Source organism: Anolis carolinensis, chromosome 2, assembly GCF_035594765.1.
Source record: "Anolis carolinensis isolate JA03-04 chromosome 2, rAnoCar3.1.pri, whole genome shotgun sequence".
In the NCBI taxonomy this organism is placed as follows: domain Eukaryota; kingdom Metazoa; phylum Chordata; class Lepidosauria; order Squamata; family Dactyloidae; genus Anolis; species Anolis carolinensis.
This window is the reverse complement of record NC_085842.1, coordinates 130,154,039-130,181,699: the sequence shown is the minus strand read 5'-3', so window position 1 is coordinate 130,181,699 and position 27,661 is coordinate 130,154,039. Positions and strand designations below refer to the sequence as shown.

Here is a 27,661-nt window from a genome sequence, read left to right as displayed (position 1 = left end):
TGGTTACCGCATCTCGCCTCTAGGGCTTTCCATGGATCCAGCCAAGGTTTCAGCAGTATTGGAATGGCGGGCGCCAACTAACAAGAAAGAGGTGCAGCGTTTCTTGGGGTTCGCGAACTATTACCGCAAGTTCATTCCAGATTTTGCCCGCTGGTCCGACCCCATCACTAGCTGCATCCGTGGAAAGCAGCCTTTCCGCTGGACTGATCAAGCAGAGAAAGGGTTCCAGCAACTAAAGAAACTATTCACCTCCCAGCCAATTCTACAGCACCCAAATCCTGGAACCCCTTTTGTGGTGCAAGCGGACGCCTCTGATGTGGCAATTGGGGCTGTACTCTTACAACCGGTGGGAGATCACCTCCATCCCTGTGCCTTTTATTCTCGTCAACTAACCACACCAGAGAGGAATTACACCATTTGGGAAAAAGAACTACTGGCCATAAAGGCAGCCTTTGAAACTTGGAGACATTGGCTAGAAGGGGCCAAATTTCCCATTGAAGTCCACACTGATCATCGTAATCTAGAACATCTAAGAACTGCCCGCAAACTAAATCAGAGGCAGCAACGTTGGGCTTTATTCTTTGAACGTTTCAACTTCCAGATCCATTATGTGACCCCAGCCCAAACCAAGCAAGCAGACGCCCTGTCACGTAAACCGGAATACGCTGCAGGACGCAAGGAGACCTTTGAATCCCAACTGCTACAACCCGAGAACTTTGCCACGCTCACGGTGGGGAACACCAAATCCATTCCCATTGGTTCAACTTCCCCTACTCCAGGACCCATCTGTGCTCAAGAAATCAGGGCTAGTCAGCAAGCAGATGCCTGGGCGCAGGACCAACTTCGCCAAGGTCTGCACTTTCCCTTTTCGCTTAAAGATGGGCTGCTCTGCTATAGAAATCATGTTTATATCCCACCCGGACCGGGCAGGGAAAAAGCGCTTCGTCTGTGTCATGACTGCAAACCAGCAGGACACTTCGGACTATTTAAAACTATGCATTTGATCCTAAGGGATTTTTGGTGGCCCAAGATCCGCAAGGATGTGGAAAAATATGTCAACACCTGCCCAGTATGCCAGCGCTCCAAGATACGAAGGGAGAAGCCCTCAGGGCTTTTACACCCCCTTCCTACCCCATCTCGCCCATGGGAAATAATTTCCGCGGATTTCATCACTGACCTACCACCTTCCTGTGGATTCACCACGATCTTGGTGGTGGTGGACCTTTTCACCAAGTTAGCCCATTTCATTCCCTGTGAAGGCCTCCCCACGGCCAAAGAAACTGCGGATCTATTTCTTCAACATGTTTTCAGACTACATGGATTGCCCAAGAGTTTAGTCACAGACCGTGGATCTCAATTCACCTCTCGTTTTTGGAAGGCACTACAAAAACTATTGGGCATAGACTCTCGCTTATCTTCAGCTCATCATCCCCAAACAGATGGGCAAACGGAGCGCACCAATGCCACTTTGGAGCAGTATCTTCGCTGTTATGTAAACTACCAACAGGACAATTGGGCTTCTCTGTTACCACTGTCTGAGTTTGCCTACAACAATGGAGTTCAAGCTTCTACAAAAGAAACGCCGTTCTTTGCAAACTACGGCTTCCATCCACGTTTCTTCCCCCCTGTCATTGAAACTTCAGAAGTTCCCGCAGCAGAGGATTGGCTGCAGGAACTCACAGCGGTGCAACAACTTTTGCTCCAGCAACTGGACCAAGCCAAGGAGGACTATAAACGCCACGCTGACAAACATCGCCAGCCGGGCCTCGAAATCAAGGTAGGAGATCGGGTTTTCCTGTCCACTCGCTTTCTGCCCTCCCACCGCCCTTGCCGGAAGTTAGATGCCCGTTTCATTGGCCCCTATCCAGTGGTGGCGCAATTAAACCCCGTGACTTTCAAACTCCAACTTCCGCGTTCAATGCGCATTCACCCAGTGTTTCACCGTTCCCTGCTCCTTCCGGCGGATGGTGTGCGACCTGATACAGACCAACCGGCCCCCCCTCCTGTTTTGATGAATGGGGAGGAGGAGTTCGAGGTTGAGGACATTTTGGATTCTCGCTTTCACCGCCGCCGCCTACAATATCTCATTGACTGGGTGGGTTTTGGCCCTGAGGAACGCTCTTGGGAAGACGCCTCCACAGTCCATGCTCCTGATCTAACCCGTCGCTTTCATCAGACCTATCCCACCAAACCGCGACCTCGCGCCTCGGGGAGAGGGCCCCAGTTTGGGAGGGGCCTTGAGGAGGGGGATAGTGTGATGACCCATGGGCCTTGTAGTCCTGCTCAGGACATTGTAATTCCTGATGAAGATGAAAACTTGGGTTTTTTACCTTCCCAGTCTGAACTGGATTCTTCTCAGCCAGATCTTTCCCAGGCAGATCTGGGAACCTTGCACCTGCAAGAAAGTTGTCTCCCAGAAGTATGTCAAACAAGCCCAGAGCCTACTTCTCCCGTGTTCTTGCGCCGGGAGTTTTGTAAACAACAGAGAAGTTTGGAATCAGCTTCGCGCAGGAGTGCGAGGATTGCAGCTAAGAATGTGGCCAATTAAGACTGCTTCTCGTGAGAATCTTTGGGGAGTCTCACATCTGGTCTCAGAGTTTAGCTTTCGGTTCTGATTCCCAGAGAACTGCTTCGGCGGGAAAGTTAGACTCTATTTAGGTGTTTTACCCGCGTAGTAACTTCGCGGAGTCAATTCGTCAGCCTACGGAGCGAGTTGTGTCTGGACAGCGCGCTCCGATTCAAGCCTCGCTCCTGCTCAAGCCTTGCCTTGCTATCCAGCCTTCGCCTTGCTTCCCAGCCTTTGTTTATCTACGGACTTTGCCTTGTTTCCCAGGATCAATCCTTGCCTTGTTCCACGGATTTTATCAAGTTATTCCACGGACCTTGTTCTTGTTCTTAGTTACCTTGTTCCACGTTCAAGCCTTGTTTCAAGTATCAAGTTATTTCCTAGCCTCGCTCAAGTTTCATGGACTAAAGGACCTTGTCATCTCCCCTCACTTTGCTTGGCAAAGTGAGTGTTTCGGTTATTGGATTACAACTTTGGACCTTAATATTTCTTATTGGACATTGCTTTTTTGGACTAATTCTGACCTTTCCTGAAAGGTCTAATTCTGGACTATTTTCTACACTTGTTTTTATTAACTTTATATATTCCTTCAATAAAGATATTAGATAGATTCTGGCCTCTGTGTATGGTTATTGGTGCTCTGCAGCCTGGGTCTTGACACAGCGGTGCAACAACTCTTGCTCCAGCAACTAGACCAAGCCAAGGAGGACTATAAACGTCACGCGGACAAACATCGCCAGCCGGGCCCCGAAATCAAGGTAGGAGACCGGGTTTTTCTGTCCACTCGCTTTTTGCCCTCCCATCGCCCTTGCCGGAAGTTAGATGCCCGTTTCATTGGTCCCTATCCAGTGGTGGCGCAACTTAACCCCGTGACTTTCAAACTCCAACTTCCACGCTCTATGCGCATTCATCCAGTATTTCATCGCTCCCTGCTCCTTCCGGCGGATGGTGTGCGCCCTGATGCAGACCGGCCGGCCCCCACTCCTGTTTTAGTGGATGGGGAGGAAGAATTCGAGGTTCAGGACATTTTGGATTCTCGCTTTCACCGCCGCCGCCTGCAATATCTCATTGACTGGGCGGGTTTTGGCCGCGAAGAACGCTCTTGGGTAGATGCTTCCGCAGTCCATGCCCCCGATTTAGCCCGCCGCTTCCATCAGAACTACCCTGCTAAGCCGCGGCCCCGCACCTCGGGGAGAGAGCCCATTTTTGAGAGGGGGCTTGAGGGGGGGGATAGTGTGATGACCCATGGGCAATGTAGTCCCATTCCTGGCACTGTGGTGCCAGATGAAGAGGAAAACTTGGGTTTTTCGCCGTTTCAGTCAGAATTGGAACTTTCCCAGCCAGATTTGGAAACCTTGCACCTGCAAGAGATTTGTCTTCCAGAAGTCTGTCAAACAAGCCCTGAGCCTAAATCTCCTACGTTTTCTCGCCATGATTTTTGTAAACAACAGAGAGGAGTCGATCAGGCGTCTCGCAGGAGTGCTAGGATAGCTGCTAAGCATTCAGCTGATTAAGCCTGCTTCCCATTGGAAATTTTAGGGAGTCATGCATCTGGACTCAGAAAATAGCTTTCGTTTCTGGTTCTCCAGAGAACTGCTCTTGGGCGGGAAAACGGGACCCTATTTAGGTGTTTTACCCACAAAGGGATCTTGCGGAGTCAATTCGTCAGCAACCGGAGTAGCGTGTGTGGACAGTTACTCCGCTTCCAAGCCTCCGTTCCTGTCGCCAAGCCTTCGTTCCCAGGTTTGTTTACTCCACGAATCCTGCCTTGCTTTCTAAGACTCAGCCTCGCCTTGTTTCCCGGATTTTGCCAAGAAATTACCACGGATCTTGTTCTTGTTCCTTGTTTCCTTGTTGCCTTGAATCAAGCCTCGTTTTCCCAAGAATCAAGTTACTTCCTAGCCTCGCTCAAGTTTCACGGACTAAAAGACCTTGTCATCTCCCCTCACTTTGCCTGGCAAAGTGAGTGTTTCGGTTATTGGATTACAACTTTGGACCTTAATATTTCATATTGGACATTGTTTCTTTGGACTAATTTTGACCTTTCCTGAAAGGTCTATTTCTGGACTATTTTATACACTTGCTTTTATTAACTTTATATATTCCTTCAATAAAGATATTAGTTAGATTCTGGCCTCTGTGTATGGTTATTGGTGCTCTGCAGCCTGGGTCGTGACAGTTTTTTAAATCTTTACTCTATCAATGTGTGTAGCTGGACTTTGCTATTTAACTCTATTTTACCATCTTAATTTTATCAACCAAACTGAGGTAATCTTCCCTCTTGGGGCTGTCTTGGAGTCTCCCCCTTTTTTGGCCACCTGTTTGTTCACTCTGGGGCAGGGGGCAGGGCATACTGGGGGAGGGGTGAGTTCCAATGGTTGAGGGGCCCCCATAAAAATAATATTTGGGAGGGGGAGTTATGGGAAAGGGAGAACTAAACAACCAATTCAGCTTAGGGAAAGGGAGAGAATATCTCTCCCTGCTTTGTCCACCAGGCTTCTCATGTAGTATCAGCCTAGATCTGGAGGGCGGGGAGGCAGGACCACAGTGGTCTATCAAGATTTCATCTCCCTGGCCAGGCATCCCATCCCACAGTCAACTACATTTGAGGGTAGGTAACCGGAACCGAATAGGGATACTGCTAGAGTACCAACCACCCTGCTGCACTACAGTCTATCTGTCTGAGCTAGCCAGAGTGATCTCGGGCCTGGTGGTGGAGTCCCAACAGCTTATAGCCAACTGGGGGGGGGGGCTTCAACATCCATACAGAGACCACCCTGTTGGGAGCGGCTCAGCACCATGGGGCTGTTTGAATTATTATCTGGCCCTACCCACAGAGCTGGACACACACTAGACTTGGTTTTCTGCCAGGGATGGGAGGAAGGTGGTGGTGTGGAGGAGCTGACTATCGCTCCATTACCATGGACCATCACCTGATCAGGTTTAGGTTTACTCTGCCCCCTAACCTCTGCAGGGGTGGATGACCAATTAAAATGGTCTGCCCCAGGAACCTTATGGATCCAGAGGGATTTCTGATGGCTCTTGGAGAATTTCCCGCCACCTTGGTAGGTGATCCTGTTGATGCTTTGGTCACTTTCTGGAATAGGGAGATGACTAGGGCAATAGACATGATTGCTCCAGATCGTCTCCTTCCACATGGCAGAGCTAAATCAGCTCCTTGGTTCACCAAGGAGCTGGCGTTCAATTTGGCATTTTGATGGGATTCATTTCCATTGGTGCAGCCTGAGGATGTGGACAAGATCCTTGGAGAAGCTAGGGCAATCACATGAATCCTAGACCCTGCCCATCCTGGCTGGTAAAGGAAGCCAGAGGGGGCTTGGCAGAGTGTGTGAAGGTGGTGGTAGATGCCATCTTACAAGAAGGCAAGATTCCAGCAGGCCTAAAGGAAGCCATCATAAAACCGCTGTTGAAAAAAACCCATCATTAGACCCCACTTTCGGTCAGTTTCCAATCTCCCCTTTGTGGGCAAAGTCCTGGAACATGTGGTGGTCTTGCAACTCCAGGGATTCTTGGAGGAAACTGATTATCTGGATCTGGCACAGTCTAGCTTTAGGCTGGGATATGGAACCGAAACAGCTTTGGTCACCTTACTACCCTGTTGGTCCTCTTGGACCTCTCAGTGACCTTCGATACCATAGACCATGGTATCCTTCTGGAATGCCTCATGGGAATGGGACGTCACCAAATGACAACTCCCATAATTCCACAGCATTGAACTATGGCAGTTAAAGTGATGTCAAATTGCATTAATTTTACAACATTGAAATTCCCAAAACAGGAAGATATCTGGTGATTAACTCCATACAGGAAATAGAGTGTGAGCCCTACATACACTGTTGTATGTGGCTGCTCCTTCCTCAGCTCTTTGACACGAGCCAGGTGTCCATAACTTACCTACATTATTCTTTGCAGTGACAAAACGGGCTGGCTCTTTGACATTGTCAGCCAGCAGGAAGGCTCCTTCCTCCAGAATGTCAAGCAGCATGGTGGCTGTGTGCACTTGCTCTGTGGCATTCATGTCCTTCCAGGACTCCAGTGCCTCAGGTCGCAGCAGGTTGTCCACTGTCTCCACCACAGCCTGGAGTGAGACAAAGATATGAGGGAAAGGAGATCCAAAGCTCACAACCTTTCATTTCTTTCCACCAGCCTATCTATGCCACAGCATCTCTCTCTTTTGCCACTTCCTCTTGTCTTCTATGATGGAGAACTGCTAGAGATCTACCTCCTATACTAACACCTTGTTTCAGCAGCAGAAGGCAATGTTCATATGTGCCACTGGATGCCATGCCAGGAACACACAAAAGATATTCACTTATTGGATTTTGGATATCCTCCCTTAAAACATCTCTTCAGTTGTAAAGGACAGTGTCTTGCATCCTGCCTTTGTTTTACTAATAAGTAGTACCTCATCACACTAGAGTTCAGATCCACTTTAAATCCACTTTAGGGAGGGGGCTTTAAACAGCTCAGCCAGATAGGTCCTGGGCCTCACCAAACTCCAGAATTCTGCAGAAGGCAGAAACTGGATTTAAAGTGGATCCATGCTCTAGTGTGATGAGGCAGTAGGAGATATTTTGAGTGAAATTTCAGCTACTGAAAGTAGAGGGTGGGGAGTTTTTGCTGATCCCTCCCCCCTTCTCCTTCTGGCCTGGTGCCCTTTGAAAATAAGCTCACCTCTCTTCCCTTCTGCCAGAAGGACCCCCAGCTGGATCAAAAGCCTTCCCTGGACAGAAAGAGCGCTTCCGTTCACTGAAAGCTACACTTGGCTCCAAGCCAAAGTGTTTTCAGTAGCTGGGGAAAAGCTAATTATTCTTCCAGATACCACAATCATTTCTATGCACTGCTCTTAGGTAACGTGGTTGAGCCTGTACTCCAGGCGCCTCCTGGACATTGCCTTTGTTGTGCACATTGATCAGCAGCACAGCTCCAATGTCTAAAAAATCATACCATTTGTAACAGTTTTTAGATTCCTCCCACTACACGCACACATACTTAATGTTTTAGAGCCTCTCCTGTATTATTCATCACAGGAACACACACCTAACCACCCTGGCAGCTTCTCCTCACATAAATGCCCAGCCATTTTGTGAACCTTTTGCCTTCATTTTTTTAAAATATTGAATTTAATGTACTCTATATCACCATTTAAGGAAGTCATGGAAAATAGGTGAAATAACAAAGCTATAAAATTATATGACAAATAAAAAAGACAACAGATCGTTTAGTGAAAAACTGAATATTATTTGTACACTAAGAGAACAAGAAATAAAATGTCAAAATACAATGATATTCTTTACTATGATGTACATATCATTTTGTTATATTAAAATAAAAACCAAACAGTTTTTAGCTTTCTAAAACTGTGCAGTTGGCATTTGCCATTGTTTTTGAAAGGAAGGTAGTGATGGTGAATCTAGCAAAACTAACCTGTTCTATTTTGTGCAGTCTGGATATTGGGCTGAGACCTGGAAGACTACTGCACAAAGCATAAGGTGATGATTCACAGTCTGTTTGCAATCTCTTTCATATTAAATAAGGCATATGATCACAGTGAATTAAATCTAATCTTTAAGCCCTCATTCTGATGTAGTAACTCAGCCTGTTTTAATGTTGAATTTGTGTATGTGTGTACATGTATGTGCATAGAAAACTACAGTTAAACAGCTTTTCCTACAAAACTGAAAGGATGGAGCCCTGATGTGAGGGATCTGCTCCAGAGCTCTTCTGGACTATGGCCCATCTACATGGATCCTAAATCTGGGGCCAATATGAAGCAGTGATGGGAATGGAGTCCAGACTGTCCAGCAAGGCCAAACTTGGTTTGGCCCTGCTGGATAATCATTCCACATTTACTTGTCATGAAGGGAGTAATCTCCATCCTTTACCCAGGTTGTGCTGGTGCTTTGTGATGTCAGCAAAGGTGCACAGCAATGATTAAGAGCTCTCTGGAGCTCCATGACCACTGCCACAGTGATAAATAACAGCCCATATAGGTTACATCCCCTTTTCCTTGTGCTACAGGATGGCAGCACTGGACCAGTTTAAATTAGAGTTGGTCCAGCTGTCCACATCAACCAATTCCAAAGAATTCACTGACTTCTGCAAATGAATAAAGTCAGGTGAACCAATTTCACCCAAGATTAGGGCTGTAAGTTCCTGAACGTTGTGTGGACATTCAGGAGCAACTTGTGGCCAAATTGGGGTTTCTAACCCATGCAGATGGCCTCCAAAGCTGTTACAGAGCCAATTATATTAGACAATATTACATTAGAGTTCTAAAGGTCTGCGTTTCACTATTATCCAGTTTGCTAAACTACATTTCCCAGAATTCTACAGGAGCGAATTGTGTGATAGGGAAACAGGGTCCTGTGTTTTAGAACTCTAATGCGATATCGTCCATGATCTGGGAAACCCCTGGGACCTGCCATCTAAGACAGTAACTTTTCTAAACTCTGAGAAAGACCCATCTAAATTCAACACATTTTGTTTTGGTGAGTTTTACCTGATCAGCACTATTGTTCTATTATGTTTATGTGTTTACTATATGTTTTCCTGATGGTTAAGTAATGTGAATACATCAGAATGGAGGATATACATTTTTGAACAAATAAAAGTGAAATGTAATGAAATACATTTTCCTTTTTTTCCTTCTGTAAACTGAAGGCAATCCCACTAGAGCAATTGTTTTCGTAGCTGCAGGGATCTTTCTGAAGCCAAGATAATTAAGTCCTGGATTCACCATAAGGTCCACTGTTGTGGAAACTGCATCAGGGACCACAATCTCTGCTTGGATTTTAGCAACAGGATCAGTCAATGATGCTCACCTTGATGTAGTCCTTGCATGTCCTTTCTCTTTTGTGCATCTGCAAGATGAAGCATCCAAGCCCACAGTCAACAATGGTTCAGGTGGAGAAAATAATGAAAAAAGAAAATGATAAAACTAGAATTCCTGAAAGGAAACTTTATCTATGAAAGAGACGGAGAACCTTTGGCACTGGATATATTTTTAACTTTACCCCACAGAAGCTCTATCCAACATGACCACGGTAAAGAATTTTGGGAACCGAAGTCCCAAATTAAGAAGACCAGTGTTTCCCCTGCCCTGCCCTGGAGAGTTCTTAATCAAATTGGCTCTGGCCCTGAAGCTCACAGATACTACTCAATATTGACAGGAATATAAGAAAGGCATAATCTTGATAAAAAACTGGAGTCTAAATTAACATACTACTGTATTTTCTATCTTGCTTTCTTTGCTTATGCTAAAGACTGCTTGACTTATAATCACGAACAGCATACATGTGTATAACTGTAATAATAAATGGTGACTTCTAAACTTTGAAATTCAAACTTTGAAAAGAACTTTTAAAGTGCAACACTTTAATCCCTCCCAAGGGCTCCCCAGAGACAGGTCAGAACTGTCCCACCTCCACACTCCACCCCAGCATTTCCTCAAGTCTTAATGGAAGAGATTTGATCTTAGATACTTTCACTTTCTCCTTAGCTTTCCAGAAAGAGCTGTAACTGCCCAATAGCAGAGCTCTAACTCTGAAACAAAGAGAAGTGATAAGACCACCAGGGTCCTTTGAGAGCTGCTGGCAATATAGAATGTGCAGACCAGGTCTGGAAGGGATCCCAACAATTTTCTTCCCATTGCTTTCAGTGGGATAGGAACATTACAAAGAAAACAAAAACAGCAAAAAGGGCAAAATAAAAATGTCTCTCCACCCTCTCTAGCAGCATATTGGAATATGCTGGAGTCTAGTCTGAAGTAGCCTGATTGCAATTCTATACACACTTCATTTATTTAGGAAATTTATTTTAAAAAATATTTTTTTCCTTCGTGTACTCTGTGAATGCACAGAGATTACTGAACCTGCGCAGACTCCAACGGAAACTCTTCCAAGCTAAAAGTTTGAATTTTGGCAGTAACCCCGCCCCTCTCCCTGCAGGGCATATAAGGCAGCCCTGGGCGCCCGCTCCCCAGTTCTTTTTTCTCTTCCGCAAAGCTAACTTCAGACTCTTAGTTTCTCTGATGTCTACCACGTGCTTCAAGCGCTGCACCGAGTGTGCGGCTAAGATTCCAGACTCTGATGGCCATGCCAAGTGCCTCCTTTGTCTTGGTGAGGGCCACGTTGTCGGTTCCTGCCACCACTGCTTAGCCTTCACGGGACAAGCCAGAAAGAATGGGGCAGCCAGACTTAAGGCGCTTCTTTACCAGAGGACGCTCGTGCCTGAACCTGCTACTTGGGCCTCTGCGTCGACGTCAGCCTCAGCTCCTCAAAAGGCGCCCTCCGTCTCTTCGAAGACTTCCAGGGCCTTGAAGGCCACTAAGCCCTCGAGACCAGCCTGTACGGTGACTGCCTCTACGGTATCGACTCGGTCATGCAAGGTTGGCCCTTCCTCGACCCCGAGTTCTCTGGCATTGGTGACGTCGACACAGTCCCATGTAGCCTTGCCACCTTCGACCTCGGTGATGAAGATCGCCTTCAAGAGGGCCCACAAGGAGTCAAGATGTGCACAGTTGGACTCGGCGGCTGCTTGCCCGATCCCACCTTGCAGATCCATGCGGGTCCCTTCCAAACAGCCCCCCACGAAGAAGTGCATGACTCAATGCTCTTCTTCTTCGGCCTCTTCAAAGAGAGATGTCCCTTCCTCCTCGGCCACCTCGTCGAGAAGGTTGTCGTCCATCCAGCCGGCACAACTGGTTCAATAGGCTTCCCAGTCTCCACCTCAGCAGCTGTCTGAAGGTGAAATTCAGGACTCACCCCAACACTCAATTCTAATGCTGGTCAGGTTATCCGTGCCGGAACCCCTTCTGCAGCACTGCCAGGCTCAACAACAGTTGTTTCCTCTGATATCAAGCAAACTTCTAAGGCAGTGACCGACCCTGTCTTCAAAAGGGTCCAAGCACAGGCCCCTCCAGCCACCTTGTTGCCTTTCCTTCCATACTTGCTGGATGTTATCCAGTCATCCTGGAAGACCCCCTCTTCGATACCACCAACCTCGAAGAGGATCGAGGCATGGTATCGTACGGACGATGACGATCTTGAATGGCTCAAAAACCACCTGGACCCGAACTTGATGGTGGTCAAGGCGGCCCATGTTAGGGATTCCTCTTCTTCAGAAGAGGAAGGGGAGCAGGAAAGTGAGGGTGAGGGTGAGTTGGGATCTGAGAAGGAGACTTTGCAAGTACCCTAATTCCAGGAGAGGCGAAGGGAAACAGAGCAAAGATGTTGTTCAGCTAGATTAGCTGCCAGAAATGCAGCTGAGTAATTAGGAATTTAATGCCTTCGCTCTCTGTGTGCCTGCTCCAAGTCTGCATCTGGATTTATTTGCTGTTTCTTTGTCTGAAGTAAGACTTCCTGGCTTTCTTTTGCATTATACCACTGAGTGTGCTGTACTTTATGTTTTGCTGAAGTAAAGTAGTTTTCATTTACTTACCACGGTGTCTTAAGGCTGTTCTTGAAAGACAAAACAGGACAGCCCAGTCCTCCTGTCGCCAGGCGAACACGCCGAGCAACAGAGAGGGAAAAAGATTAGACGCAGTGGGTCGAAAGCTTTACTCCGGAGCCCTTCTTCTCTGCAGAATGGCTAACTATGGAGCGTACATGGGGGCCTACCAACAGATTCTTTGGGAAAAGGCCCAGCCTTTCTTCACAAAGCTTTCTGATGAAGACCGCTCGGTCCTCACAACACTGCAGCAGGAGCCCGATTTGCTGGCTCACCACCAGATCCAAATGGCCAAACATACTAGCGATACCGCTGGCAAGGTGATCGCCCACACGGTCACCATTCGACGCCATTCGTGGCTAAGATCCTCGGGACTTTCATCCTCCTCCAGGCAGGTCATAGAGGATCTTCCGTTCGATGCCCTTGGCCTGTTCAACGCCGGTACCAACGACAAAACTTAAGTCTAACCACGACTTTAAAATTCTAGTTGCAAAATGCAGAGTTGAGCAACCTTACGCCCAACGTACACTCACCATTACCATTGTTATCCTCACCAATCCTTTTGCCAGCAAGGCTACAGGCAGGCCTCAAGATCCGGGCAACAATGCCAACTGTAGCAGCTGCACCGCCATCAGCAGGCCTCCAAGAATCGAGGATGAGGCACCTCTGCACCTCCCCAAGCTCACCATCAAGCCTGACGGTGTACTCCCCAGTACTGTCCCTGCTTTCGATACCGTAGCGGCTGCCATGCTACCTCTGCCATGCTACCTCTGTCCTTCACTGCCTCCCCCCGCCTGCCGCTTCGGGGACAGTCTAGCCTCCTTCTATCACAAATGGGAGACTATCACTTCAGATGCCTGGGTTCTCCAGATGGTCCGAGAGGGATATGCCTTAGAATTCGAAGAGCTGCCACCCATGGGCCTCGTCTTCCATACTGAACCCTCTCCGGAAATCTGTGCCAAGGTCAACTCCCTCCTCGCCAAGGGCGCCATTCGACCTCTTCCATCTGAGCGGGATCCTCAAAGTTTCTTCTCCAGATACTTTACCATCCCGAAGAGGGGAGGAGGCCTCCGCCCTATCCTAGATCTAAGGGCACTGAACCAGTTCATCCACTCAACAAAGTTCCGGATGGTCTCCGTTGCATCTATCCTCCCGATGCTTCAGTGGGGAGATTACTTCGTAACCATCGATTTACGCGATGTGTACTTCCACGTTTCCATATGGAAGTCCCACAGGCGCTTCCTCTCCTTCAAGGTCCTCGACCAAACCTACCAGTTTGCGGTCTTTCCTTTCGGCCAGGTGACAGCGCCGAGGGTGTTTATCAAGGTCATTGCCGTCGTCGCAGCATACCTCAAGAAGTGAGGCATTACCGTATTCCCGTATCTGGACGACTGGCTTCTCGTCGGTCCCGACCCTGCTGTGTTGGAGCTCCACATCGCTCATATGCTCCGCTTCCTGGACTCTATCGGGCTCCAATTAAATGCCGAAAAGTCCCACCTCATTCCATCAAGAAAGATACGGTTCATCAGGGCCCTCTTCAACTCCATCACCCAAACAACCTCCCTTCCAACCGACATTGTCTTACAGCAGCAAATAGCAGCTTGCGAAAGGACTCGAGCTCGGTCCATCCAGGTCCTCCTCGGCCACATGGCCTCCACAGTCCTGGTTACACTGTTTGCGAGACTACATCTCAGGTCACTGCAGAGGTGGTTCATAGACATTTTCAAGCCACTTCACCACTCCAATTCTATGTTCCTTATGGTACCGAGCCACGTTCGCTGATCTCTCTTCTGGTGGAAGCAACAGTCCAACGTCTGCAAAGGCCTGCCCTTCCATTCACCGTTGGTCACCATAATGACCGACTCATCGAACTACACCTGGGGAGCCCACTTCGGCAACCTCACGGTCCAAGGCCTCTGGTCCCCCCAAGAAAGGGCCCACCACATAAACTTTCTGGAGCTTCTTGCCATCTTCTAAGCCCTCAGAGCCTTTGACTGGCTGATCGCCCACAGGACCATTCAAGTCCAGACAGATAACATGGTGGCGATGTATTACATCAACAAACAAGGCAGCATGGGTTGAGAAAACTGATGTCCCTCTCGACTCGGATATGGCTTTGGTGCATAGCCCACCACTTTTCCGTGGCGGCCCTCCATCTTCCAGGTCAGCAGAACAGGCTGGACGATTCCTTGCACAGGATGATGAGCTCCTCCCACGACTGGCAGCTCGATCCCGAAACTCTCCATTACGTCTTCGATGATTGGGGATGGCCAACATTAGACCTCTTTGCCTCTCCCCACAACGCTCAACTACCTCGGTACGGGGTGAGACTCCCTCCAGTGGCAGCTCCCGCATGCCTCGGAGATGCTTTTCTCCTGGACTGATCTTTGGAACTCCTCTACGTATTCCCGCCAATTCCCCTGATATCGAAAGTGTTGGAGAGACTTCGCCTTGCCTCAGCGTCAGCGATCCTTATAGCCCTACACCTATCCTTGGGGACATTCTGTCCACTCCCACCTCTGTCGCACCTTCTGACCAGCGGGCAAGTCCTCCACCCTGACGTTCTGTCTCTCCACCTCACTGCATGGAGGATTCACACCTGAACACACTCCATCCAGGTTTGAAGAAAATCTTCCATGTGGCCCATAAGCCCACGACGTTGAAAGCGTATGCCTACAAAATCTCTTGGTTCCATGCCTTCCTTCGGTCCTGGAAATTGACATTATTCCTACCTGTGGTTCTGGACTTTCTTCTCACCCTTGCTGACCAGAAACTTTCCTTGGCTTCCATAAAGTCTTACCTCACTGCCTTGTCCTGGTTGTTCCAGCAGCATGGCCAACCTTCTCTGTTTGCCAGCCATCTTGTCAAGCCCTTTTTGAGAGGCTACAATAACCTCTGCTTGCCAATACAACCTCCTACACTGGGTTGGAGCCTCAAACTTGTACTTTCCCAGTTCACGACCTCCCCCTTCGAATCGCTAGCTTCAGCGGACCTACATCTGCTCTCCTGGAAGGTGGCCTTCCTTGTTGTGGTCACTTCAGCTCGTAGGCCCTCTGAATTGGCGGCCCTCAGGGTGTACGAGCCCTACCTTCGTTTCCACCATGACCGTGCTGTCCTTTGGCCAGACATCACCTTCCTGCCGACGATGGTGTCTGCCTTCCACCTCAACCAAGATATTGTTCTTCCAGCCTTTTTTCAAAACCCCTCCTCCCCTCTCGAGAAGAGGCTTCACCTCCTCGATGTTAGGAGGGCTCTTCTGTTCTATAGGGACAGGACCAGGGGCACATGTAAGACTCCCAGACTCTTTGTTTCCTACGCCCCGGATAAATTGGGGAACCCGGTGTCCTCTCAAAGACTGTCCCACTGGATTGCGCAAGCCATCGAACTTGCTTACCAGTTGGCTAAGTGCTCCCCTGCTCCCTCGGTTCGCCTGAGGTCCATGAGGGGCCTGTCAGCCTCTACTGCTTTTCTCAGGGGCGTTCCCTGAGAAAGCAGCTATCTGGTCAACCCCCTTGGACTTTGTTTCTCATTACAGAATGGACACTAGAACTCAGAAGGACTCTGCCTTTGCCAGATCAGTCCTTTCCTCCTGCCTCACGTAAGTGCCTTTCTTTCCTATGCCCTCCTCCCTTCCTGCTTTGTGGAAGGAGTCAAAAACCTTTTGCATTATTGAACTTATTTTATTGTTATACCTTGTTGTATTGAACATCTTCATATTATGGTACCTGCTTCTGCGGCAATCCTGTTTGTATTGCAATGCTGGTTGCTACCTAGGTACCCACCTGCCTTTGTTCCCCTATGTTTAGGGATGGGTTTATGGTTTATTTCTTTGCTTGGAAATGTTTTTACATGTATGTACGTACCCTCTCGTTCATACCGGGGTGGCCATGGTACCGAGGGGTCTTGCGAGACTTGTTTGTCTTTATGCACTAGGTTGGTGTTTCGACCCGTTTCTTCTCTCTCACGCACTGACTGTTGTTGTTCTTGTGCTAATAAATATTGGGTTTGGACACTCAACTTGTTTGTTGGATTTGCTCTGTCCCACCATCCTGCACCTAAGCTTGCTAGTCTCCACTAGTGTGCATTCACAGAGTACATGAAGGAAAAGGACAGGTTGCTTACCTGTAATCATGTTTCTTTGAGTGTACTCTCTGAATTCACACAAACCCGCCCTTCCTTCCCCACTGGCAAACCTCTACCTTTCTCGTCACCTTTGCGGTGCAGAAACTGGGGAGCAAGCACCCAGGGCTGCCTTATATGTCCTGCGGGGAGAGGGGTGGGTTACTGCCAAAATTCAAACTTTTAGCTTGGAAGAGTTTCCGTTGGAGCCTGCGCAGGCGCAGTCATCTCCACTAGTGTGAATTCACACAGTACATTTGAAGAAACATGGTTACAGGTAAGCAACCTGTCCATATCCCACCCTCCTTCCAAGGAGTACATAATAAAATCCATTAAATCTATCCCCAACAGCTTAACTGTTGCATAGTTTTAGTAGGTTATTAGACTGTAATTTATTTTCAATCTTTTATAAGATATAAAAGATTGAAAATAAATTGCAGTCTAAGAACCTACTAAAACTATGCAACATTTAAAATACAATAAACTAATTAAAACCACACATACACATACAAACTGGATAAAATAACAACGTCCCCAAATGATTTAATTAAAAGTATGGTTAAAACGTGGTTTTGAAATAAAGACCACTATCAGTGTCAATTTAGCCTCAAAAGGGAGGGCACTGCACAACCTGTGCAGCACAGTAGAGAAAGTTTTCTCTCATGCCCTCACATGGTGATATGCTTTCACTGGTGAGACAGAGCTATTTTGTTCTGTGAGAACTACTACTACAAAATGCTTTCTTCATTACTTCTAATAAAAAATGAGACCAGAAAGCAACATATATTTGCGTCCTGAAGAAAAAAAGAAAAATCAGTGGATACTCAAGTTCCATGATATACAATGGTATAGTAAAATGGTGTCCGCTAATATAAATTTGGAAAAATATTTGTTTTTTGGATTTTGAATTATCTCATATAGTTTGCAGAAAGATTGAATGCAGCTTTGTGGTTTTTATTTTCATTATTCTTACTATCAGCAGCAATCCTCTGCTTCAATATGATCATTGTTCCCAATGTTTGCGAGAGCCAATTTGTAATTACTACTCTTTGTTCCAAACTCCTATTTGCCTTTTGGGATTTCTCTGCCAAGACATTCAACAGATGATGTTTTGCTCATAGTTGCTTTTCCATGCTGACAGATCTTTCTTCATTCAAATGTTTATCCGCATTCCCAAGACCACCCTTTTGCTTGTACTATCAATTGGGACAAACATGACACACCTTGTTGTAGTTCTTGCCAGCTGATTCTCTCTCAATGGGGCGTAGTGCCTGAAGCTGTGCATCCAAGATGTCGAGGAGCTGCTCCATCAGTTTGACAGAGGAGCTAACATCTCCGGCATAGATGGCACCTCGTGTATGTCGGGCAAGCTCACTGGCAATGTTGGCTGCATTTTCTCCACTCTTGATCTGCCAAGGAAAGGGGAAGAAAAGACAGATGAGCCTCAGCTAGGTAAAAGGAGCTGGGCAAGCCTGGAGCCTGCTTGGTATCTGTTCTGCATGTAGAGTGATATGAATAGAGACCAGGGCAACAGGAAGAGGGAAGCAATACCTTCTGTGCCACCTGATTGACCCAAGGACTTGTGCAGTTACTGAGATCAGGTCCCCGCGGGTTCCAGATTCCAAGAGTTGCAAGACACTGGAAGGAAGCAATCCCTGTAGGGAAGGGAAGGCATCAGGGAGAGGGGGAAAAGAGGGTGATCAATTCTGCAAAGGCTACCTGGCTTCACTTCGGCTATCCCCAGAGTTTTGACATAGTTACTGGTGCAATAGAAGAAGGCTGGCCTCCAGTATATGTCTAATGGAATTAACACACACTGCCATAGTGCCAGTGGAATGCATTTTGCTTCCTTCTGGTACAAGAGTGGAGAATTATTTTCAATTCAAAGGCTGAAATAGGTTCAAGAGAGATTCTCAGAAGCTGAATTCCAGTGATGACTGGGGCCAAAATTAAAAGGGTTGGGACTTAAAGGTCTTACTTCCAGTCACCCAAGCCCTTGGAGAGACTTTTGAAATGGGGAAAATCCCATATAAAAGCAAAGGATGGTGTCATGAGAAGGGGGTTGTGGCTACCTAGGAAAACCCATAAGGTCAGACTGTTAACCTTAAGAGAGTCAGATTCAGCCCCAGGGCCCAATCAGTCACCTCAAGAATAGAGACCAAGTTTTCTTTGTTTGCCCCCCCCCCCCCCAAACATCATGCTGCTATACACATTACCTCTTGTGCCCTTAGGGCAAGGTCTTTCAACCAGCATGCCTTGCTGTGTGGCTGGCCATTGAACACGCCGCACCTCCTTAGCCTCACAGAACAGCTCCGGAGAGAGATGCTGATTGTTTGCTGGTGGGCGGCGAGTGCTTGGCAAAACGGCTGTAACTGGGTGCAGCTCTGTGCCCTTCTGATTTATGGCACCAATGGGATGGGTGGTGAGGGGAGCTTGCCGTGTTGTTGTTGTGGCAGCTGATGAAATTGTACTTGTGACTGTGGTTAGATGGGTAGTTGTTGTAGTGCTGAGTGGTGTCGAGGTGACAGGGCCTGCAAGTTACAAAGACAATTAGAGAGAAAGATTGTCTTCTACATGCAAACTGTCCCCACATTCCCAGATTCCAGCTACCAAGTTTTAGTTCCAAGAACAACCATCATGCCTGGGCCTTGTAAAAGTTGTTTGTTTGGGCCACAACTCCTTGAATCTGGGAGGTGTAGTTCAAACAGATAACTTTCCCAAGCTCTGGTCCAAGGGCCTTCCCAAACTGTTTTGTTGTTATTTTGCATGTAAGAATCATGTACAATAATGGTGGCACTGAATGCATAGATAGATGGATAATGGTACAATTTTGCTATTTCTGTTCCTTTAAAATGGTTAAAACAGGGGACAACCAAACCTGTAGCATTTCCCACAGCAAAATGAGTTATTTTGCACTGTCAATCCAGCACAGCAGCCTGGGCTCTTCCCTTGTGGCAAAAGTTACATTTCAGATTCCAGAAAGTTCCACTTTTTAAATCTACAGTTCTAGTTACCAAGATTACAAAATAGGTATTTAGATGCTGAAAACGGATCCTGTTAAAGATTTAAAAAATGAAAGTCTGAAAAGGGTTTCCAGTTACGAGTGCCTTTTCTTTCAATTGTTTCCAGTCCAAACTTTCTGATCCCTTTTCCACTGATGACAAGTATCCCCTAGGTCACTGTCATGCTTCCCATGACTACAGTGTCTTTTACAATATTTAACCAGTAACTCCATCTCAATACTATTTCTGTTGCTATAGTGAAAAGAATGAGCGTCTCTCCCTGGCTGGATGCTATTGATCCTTTAGATTATATTCTAATAAATTGTGCAATTTGCAAAATGTATGCTATTCACAATGAGTTTACAGGTCACTATTTATCTTTGAGTTGCAAAAGGGGAGTGTCTCCTGAACTATTATTTTATATTCTTGTGATGTTTACTGTGTTGAATTTTAATATGTGTCTGTATTTCTGATGTTTTTATTTGGTTTGCTGTTTTATCCGGGCTTGGCCCCATGTAAGCTGCCCCGGGTCCCTTTGGGGAGATGGAGGCGGGGTAAAAAAATAAAGTATTATTATTATCATTACTAAACAACTGCCTTCCTTGCTAATGTGATGATGAATCTGCTCCACATTTTAGTCCATACCTTAAAGGAGATACCCAAGATACTGAGTTTTAGCCCCCCCCCCCCATCCCCAAATTCCAGCAGTTTGGATGGGTCCTTCAAAACTCCAACCTATTGCCACTATATGTGATAGAGAGGGCTATAGCCATACCAGGTTACTTTTTTGAATGGCAGCCCCTAGGACAATTCTGCCTAAGGGATTCTGGGAGCTGCCATTCAATAAGAAATGCTGCCAAACTCTGCCCCTTTACTCACACTCTTTTTAATTGTAAAACAGTCATAATGAAAGCTGGGCTACCTTATCTTTCACTTCTTCCGAAGATTTAAAGAGGCACATTAGAGGAACTATGGCCAGACTTAACTCCATTCTAACCTTAAAACCATATGCAAAAGGAATCTTATTCAAACGTAAGTGTCAATAAGGCATTTACACAAAAGCTGAATCTCATATGTAACTTGCCACAGCATGAGATATTAACTGCAAAATATTCATTTTGTTACTCAGACAGCAGTTGTGCAAAGTGGTCAGGAGAGTGAATGGAAAAAGTAAGAGAAGCATATTAGCTACTAAAACATTCTGGATCTGGTACAGAAACATAAATAGTTTGATTTTCCTTATTCAAAATAAGTTATGGATTCTACCCTTCTCCCCACCTCCACCTTCAGTCCAGCTTCAAGAAATTAAGTTTTTGTAGACTCTAAGATTCTGCTAAATACCACACATCAGACAATCCATCTATGTCAATTTATACTCCACGTGACACCAAGGTCCCTTCCACACAGCTGCATAAAATCCACATTGAACTGGATTATATGGCAGTGTGGACTCAGATAATGCAGTTCAAAGCAGATGCAGTGGATTATCTGCCTTGATATTCTGGGTTATATGGCTGTGTGGAAGGGCCCTAACTGTTAGAATTCCTGGTCCATGCTGAATCTGTTGAGGTCACAAGGAGTCTGAGGGCCATATAATCCAGTTCAATGTGGATTTTATACAGCTGTGTGGAAGGGGCCTGAACTGAACTGAGCAGATTTTCTGATGTTTACGGTTTGACTGGAACTCAAATACCTGCTAGTGGCAAAGTGATAAAATAAAAGGTATTTTGAAAAGTCAGCATGGAAACCTCATTTTAAAAAGAAAAGAAAAATGATTTTGTTGGTATACTGCTTAATGTTTCTTGAAATGAGATGGATGACAAATGCATCAAACAGTAGCAGCTGAGAAAGTCATTGGCTGAGTAACTTGCAATCACTTACAACACACCTTCAATGAGCGCTAGTATGTTAGTATTTAGCTCAAGTAAAAATGTCATAATTTAAATCATGTGCCCTTGGGGGGATTGTTGATATAAAAGATTTAGTGTAAAGTATATATTTTTAAATATGTGTTTTTAAAAAATGTATTTTCAAATGCAAGATGTATAGAAATCTATGATAGATCAATAACTGGAAATCTATGCAAATTAAAACCGCATTAATATAGTCTGGGAACAGAAACTAGGGACCCAAAATTTTCCCCAGCCCATAATTGGATTTCAAAATATCTCACCAGTGCTAGGGTCAGGTGGGCCAAACTCGAGGGAGTACCGCAGGACGAAGTAGTTGTTCCATACATAAAGCTGATTGTCACGGGGGTTGTAGTCAATGGAAGAGATGAACTGGTAGGGATTCGGGAAGGTCAATGAGATGGGTTCCTCACGGTTCATGTTGGTGTTAAAAGCATAGTCAACACGGTTACCAGCTGCCTCACTGTCATCATCCACATAGACTGTCCGGACTACATAGAGCACCCCACACACCATGAAAGCATTCGATGCTGATCGCTTATCATAGCCAGTCTCCCACGTGTTCTCAAAGCGAAGTGTGTAGGGATTGAGTTGGCTTACCACTAACCGTCCATTGTTGCCTTCAGTGGCATAGATGACCCACAGCCCATTTTCATCCACAGCCAAGTCAATGTCAGTCTTGCCGCCCCAACGGTAGGGTGAGGTGTCATGATAGTTAGCTGTGTTAATGACTGTCTCTCCACTTTTAATGCGAGTTCGTAGATCATACTTGATAATGTTTCGTGTCCGCTCCTTGTTGTAGAAGACTGCTCCATCATACACTACAAAGCCTGTGCCGTCAACCCTGTTAGGGAGGCGATATGTGGTGGTGTGTCGAGCACCCACATAGTCCTCCCATGAAGCATATTCTGTCAATGTGTCTGTCCGGTAAGGGATCCATGGCATGACATATATACGGTCTCCAGCTTGAAGTGGGTCCTTACACCAGGCTCCAGACTGGTGCTCTGACTCATGAGCCGAGGTAGGTTCCAAGATCTTGTGCAGCGTCCCCGGGCAAACGAAAACTAGGGAGGGGATGGAAGGGAGGAAAGGATGATTGGGTAAAAGGGTGGGAAATCCAGAGAGAGTTGATAGAACAAGAGAAAAAAAAGAAAGAGAGAAAGAAAAGAAAGAGAGAAAAGAAAGGATAAATTTGTAAAAGCCTGTTGGCAGGAGAAATGAAATCCGCGCTGAATTTTGAGAGCAGCTGCAATCATGAGACTTTTATCTGTTATTGAGCAGAGACGGCTCAGTGACATGTTAAATAAATACTGGAGGTGCAGAGGAGCATCAGAGGAAAGAAACACTTTCTACAGATCAAATTAAAATGGGTATTTTAGGGTTCCAAACCATTGTTCCCTACATTTGCTATATTTTCTGGCATTAAACAGGGGAAGCCAAATTGTTTCCTAGAGTGGCATCTGGAAAACCTGAAAGTTTGAGTAGACTTTTTACTGCATTGACTATGCTGTCCCTTACTCCCTGGTCATATATTCTCCATCACTGGTGGCCAGCTCAAAAAGGTTTAAAGGGCTCTGTGCCCAGTGAACAACCTGAACTAGACCTCCACGTGATCTAAATTCGATCCCTTTCCTTGCAGCTCTTGGGGGGCACTGTGGTTTCCACACTGGATTGTCAAAAATGAAAGGCTCAGTCTTCAGTTGCAAGGCTGCCTTCAAAAAGGAATTCATTAGGTAGTGTATGTTTGTCTGTTTTTTTTGTTAGTCTGCTGAGACTAGGCATTCTAAGTGTCTCTTTGGAGTAGGGTATTGGCATCGCTGGACTCTCGAACATTTTTTGTTCAACTAGGTTTTGAAATAGCTAAACTTCCTGTTCTGGAAACTCCTCTGCAAGAAATACCTTTATGGCTGGTTAGAGAAACGATCTGTTTTACCAGCTCAAGAAAACATGGCTAACAGGCTGTATTTACACTGCCATATAATCCAGATTATCAAAGCAGAAAATCCACATTATCTACTTTGAACTGGATTATATGAGTCTACACTGCCCTATAATCCAGTTCAAGTCAGATAATCTGGATTTTATATGGCGGTGTAGAAGGGGCCTTATTCCAGCACAGTGCTGCACTTAAACTCCTTTTTGTGTTGGCATAAACACCAGCAGTGATGAGGCAGTCATAAATCTGGTCCTATTTCTACAACTCTCCTTGTTCTAATTCTCCTTGTTCTAATTTCTCACAGTAGTTTTAGTAACAGAAAGGCGTCTTAATTTATTAATCGCTAGTGCTTTTTTGGAATGGAGGGAGGGAATAATTTATTAATGACCTCTGCTTTCCTAGATTCCAGATATTAGCTAAAAATCCCAGCAGAGCTGCAAGTTAGCTCAATGCAGTACTCTAGATATATATCAGAAATCAACAATGTCATTGTGAAAACAACATGGGAAGACCTGGTTGCTGCCATATCAATTCCGTGACCTGATGTCAAAAATGACTTTCCCAAGTTGTGTTTGCGATGGAGGATTCCTACAATTATTAGCTATAAGTCACAGTATAGATGTTTTCACTTGCTCATCCTTTATGGATTTTTAAAAGGGAAACTAAAAAGGCAGAAGAAGAAGTGAGGAAGCATGAAGGTTACAAGTGTAATATTTTTCATCTGGACTTCTTGTAATATTCCCAGGATTGAGGCAGGGAAATTATAAAAAATATTTTGTATAGAAGCACCCATTTCCAACTTGCACTGCTGCAACTTTGACTTTCCACCCACTACGTAGAACCACTTTATGCCTATATTAAGAACAGTTGTGAGATAATATTTCCCTTTGAAAAAGGCTAAGCAGCATCCAGCATCCAGCCCTGATGTTTCTTTCTTGGTATCAATACATTGTTGAATGGGGAATGAAAAGCAAACATAAAAGAAGATCCAATGCCTGTCCACTTAAAAGCCTACTGAATGGAAAAGATAGGGTGTTTCCTCTTCCTGCTGAAAGAGACTACTTTCAACCCTGGGGACAGAGAGCTGTAGATTAGCTGAGGGATTGGTTCCCTTCTGAAAAGAAGAGCTAGGAGGATCATGGCAGAAGAGTAACATTATGTAAAGCCTCTGCTTCCCATATCCTGGGTGTCACTGGAGCAACTTCTCAGCCAGGTTTGATTCAGATCAGCAAAGGACATGAGACTAGGGCATATGTTGGGGTGGGTAGGTGAAGGAATGCAGTGACAGTGAGAGGAAGAGAGACCTGGGCAGGTGGGAAAGGAAAACCCCTCACTTTCACCCACACCCTGGTTGGCAGCCTGGAATCTTAGGAAAAGCCAGGAGGAAAAAAGGTTGGAAAGGAAGACAAATCAGGCCAGGCATTCTGCAAGTGTCTGCCTCTGGTTAGCTGGATCAAGGCTGGGAGAAAAAAAGCATTTAGTGGTGAAAGAAGAGGGGGGTGGAGTGGGGTAAGGAGAGCATCACAGCAGAGAATTCACCTTGCCTATCACAACACAATGCCCTGAACAACCACAGTGGAGACACAGGAGCAGACAACCAAACCCAGGCCTTAATAACTGCATTGTGTCTTTACTACCCCGATCTAGGGTTACAGAGGGCTAGGATTAGTCAGCTGGTTTCCTGTCACAGTTGTAAGGGCTATGGAGAAATCAGATTCCCAGCAGCCCAGCGCTGGCTTATTGTTTCAACTCTTGGAATTAAATCTTTTTCTAACTGTCATATCTCTAGTTATCTTACTCGGACCTTGGAGGAGCCCCAGAATACCTGGGAGTGTAAAAGTGAATTCTCTGCTCTGCATTTATGAAATAGTCACAGTTGCTATGATGTGCCATATTACTCAGGGTGCAGCTTGTGGTTATACTTTCCTTGGGTTGGGATCAGTAGCATCAACTCCTGCTACAACACACTTGATGGCAGAGGATGCATAGCAGATGTTAATGGGAAGTCTAGGACTGAGACTGACATCAACCAAGGGGAAGGAGGAGAGAAGCACTTTTGACAATGACAGGCTCCCACAAAGGATTTATAAATAATCCACCCCTTATTTTCCTAGATCCAGGTAGAACCTGTTTGCAAAACCTATTCCATTTAAACAAAGTTTGCCCCATTGAAATCAAGGGGATTTGTGTGGGCTGAAGTGTATGTTAGATTGATCCCACTGTTTCCAATGGTCATAGTCCCAAGGTAGCTCGGGAAGGGGAAACATGTCTGAGTCAGCAACCTAATGAATTCACTCTTATTCACAGTGTTTTGGTCTCCATGGAGATGTCATGCTGCATCTTTCTCAGTAATAATAAATAACTGATTAATAAAGCTCTTGAAATAGCAGCTCCTGGCATGTTCCTCCTCCCAAATTTGTATACCTAAAACCCCATAAAATTTGAAAGGTGTATTTTTTGGTACACTATGAGAAGTGCCAGGTCCCACCCCTTTAACTTTTCGGTGTTCAAAGGTGGTAACTTGGGCCTCCACAGTTCTGTCAGTTCTGTCATTCTTTTCCATTACTGTATTGCAATTCAACAACACCTGGAAGACCACAAGTTTCTGCCCTTTTGAAAGGATGTACGGATGTAGTAAATTAAGGGGCAGTTATTAATCAATTTTTGCGCCTGAATTGGGGATTGAAGTTTTTTAAATCGGTCCTAGTCTACCAGGTATGTAGGTATGTTTGCTTTTTGTCTTCTCCCCTAAAATAATATGCCTATCAGAAATTATATGTGGAGCAGAGATTTGCAAAGTGATGGATGAGTTCACGACTGAATGACAATATGTCAGAAAGATAGGAGCCTAGCCTATACAATAATGACAAGGTCTTTTAAAGATCCCTGTAATTTTCTGGTGGGAGTCACTAGACAAGAACAACTTAATGTGGAGCAGTTGGATTTTGCAGCACGGCATGATGTCCCCTGTGTGAGCTATTTATCTATGTCTAGTCCACAGTTTTCAAATTTTGCCACAGTGACTCTCTCTAAGTCAAGATCAAATCCATTCAATACTCACAATGTGTAACTGATGGCCATTTAAAGGGTTTTGTTTTTATTGAAATAGGTCTCAGCACTCTTAAGACTGCCAGTGTCACTTCAGAGAAGCTGGATGCATGTGTCACTTTCATGTTAAGTGAGAAATGTATTCTCCCAACAAATTTCCCTACCATTCAAAAGGGCGCATTCCACAGCAAGCCATGAATGGTTTTATTCTGGGCAATGTTGTTGGGACTTTGTGGCTTTTGTGCCAGAAAATTAAAAGCTGGAAAATATCCTGAAAATATAACAATGAACATTACCTGCTCATGACTAATCCAGAAGAGAAGTGACTGTTTGGAAAATAGAGCAGATTATATAAACTAATCAATCAACTTGTATGATTTGCTAAATTCATCACTCTCTCTCTCCATGACCAGAATTGCTGCTGATAATTCATGATCTATACAACTACTATAGAGTTCTTTGGCCAATAAGAAAAGGAGGCTATTGCTTTTATTACTGGAAGGTGACAGTGTCTCAATCCTAAGAGACTGTAATGCTCTCCTTTCTGACCCCTGAGGACCAAAATAGCCACGTAGCCAGGTACCAGTCTAATGTCATGCCCAAACCCATCCAAATCTCCCTGCAAATTGATCATCATGCTTCAGGGAAACAGCTTAAAAGCGAAAAAGATAGTTATCATCAAGCCAGGGTGGGAAGCTTGAACCTGTGAGCTCCAACAGTCATGGTGCTGCCAGCTTATGCCTTTGCCACTTAAGGCCCACAGTAGTACTTCTTTATATATATACAGTAGAGTCTCACTTATCCAAGCCTCGCTTATCCAAGCTTCTGGATTATCCAAGCCATTTTTGTAGTCAATGTTTTCAATATATCATGATATTTTGGTGCTAAATTCGTAAATACAGTAATTACAACATAACATTACTGTGTATTGAACTACTTTTTCTGTCAAATTTGTTGTATAACATGATGTTTCGGTGCTTAATTTGTAAAATCATAACTTAATTTGATGTTTAATAGGCTTTTCCTTAATCCCTCCTTATTATCCAAGATATTCGCTTATCCAAGCTTCTGCCGGCCTGTTTAGCTGGGATAAGTGAGACTCTACTGTACTTATTCCCTTATTCTCTACTTGGATTGCAAAGACAAGGAGGCACTCATCATCCTAGAAATGAAGATGTAATGCATACATATTTTGCCAGGTTTTGTGTGTAAAGCTATCAATTGTTTTGGTAGGGAAAAAGAAGCATGAATGCGGATGACCTCTCTGTGGCCATCCCCTACTTTCTCAGAGCATATAGTCCTGAACAGCTATATGGTAGTCTAGAAGCATTAAAAAGTGCCCAGTTTCACAAGAGCCTGCAGAGGCTGCAAACAGGGCTGCTAAGGAACATCTAGTCATTGTACACACAGAGAACATGCTTATAAAAATTGATGCATATTCCTGTATTTGTTTATGGGAGCTTGGAGGCTTTACTCAAACATATATTACCCTCCAATCTAATGAAGTACTCATCGCAATAGCAGCTGATACCACTTGCTGGCATGGCTCCATCCTATGGAATTCTGGAATTTTTAATTTGGTGATATGGCAGAGAGCACTAGAGGTGTA

The 27,661-nt window shown here is 45.4% G+C and overlaps 1 protein-coding gene across 4 annotated transcripts in view; it reads right to left on the bottom strand.

Moving 5' to 3' along the window:
- adgrl1 (adhesion G protein-coupled receptor L1) overlaps positions 1-27,661 on the bottom strand; it is a 242,388-nt gene that overhangs the window by 35,996 nt on the left and 178,731 nt on the right. For all 4 annotated transcript variants that reach the window (XM_062970517.1, XM_062970519.1, XM_008104606.3 and 1 more), the window contains 6 exons: positions 21,332-22,132; positions 18,373-18,687; positions 17,708-17,811; positions 17,380-17,565; positions 9,412-9,450; positions 6,482-6,665 (listed from right to left, as the gene is read on the bottom strand). In XM_062970517.1, the coding sequence (XP_062826587.1) occupies positions 6,482-6,665; positions 9,412-9,450; positions 17,380-17,565; positions 17,708-17,811; positions 18,373-18,687; positions 21,332-22,132 (1,629 nt within the window). The remainder of the gene's footprint in view (positions 1-6,481; positions 6,666-9,411; positions 9,451-17,379; positions 17,566-17,707; positions 17,812-18,372; positions 18,688-21,331; positions 22,133-27,661) is intronic.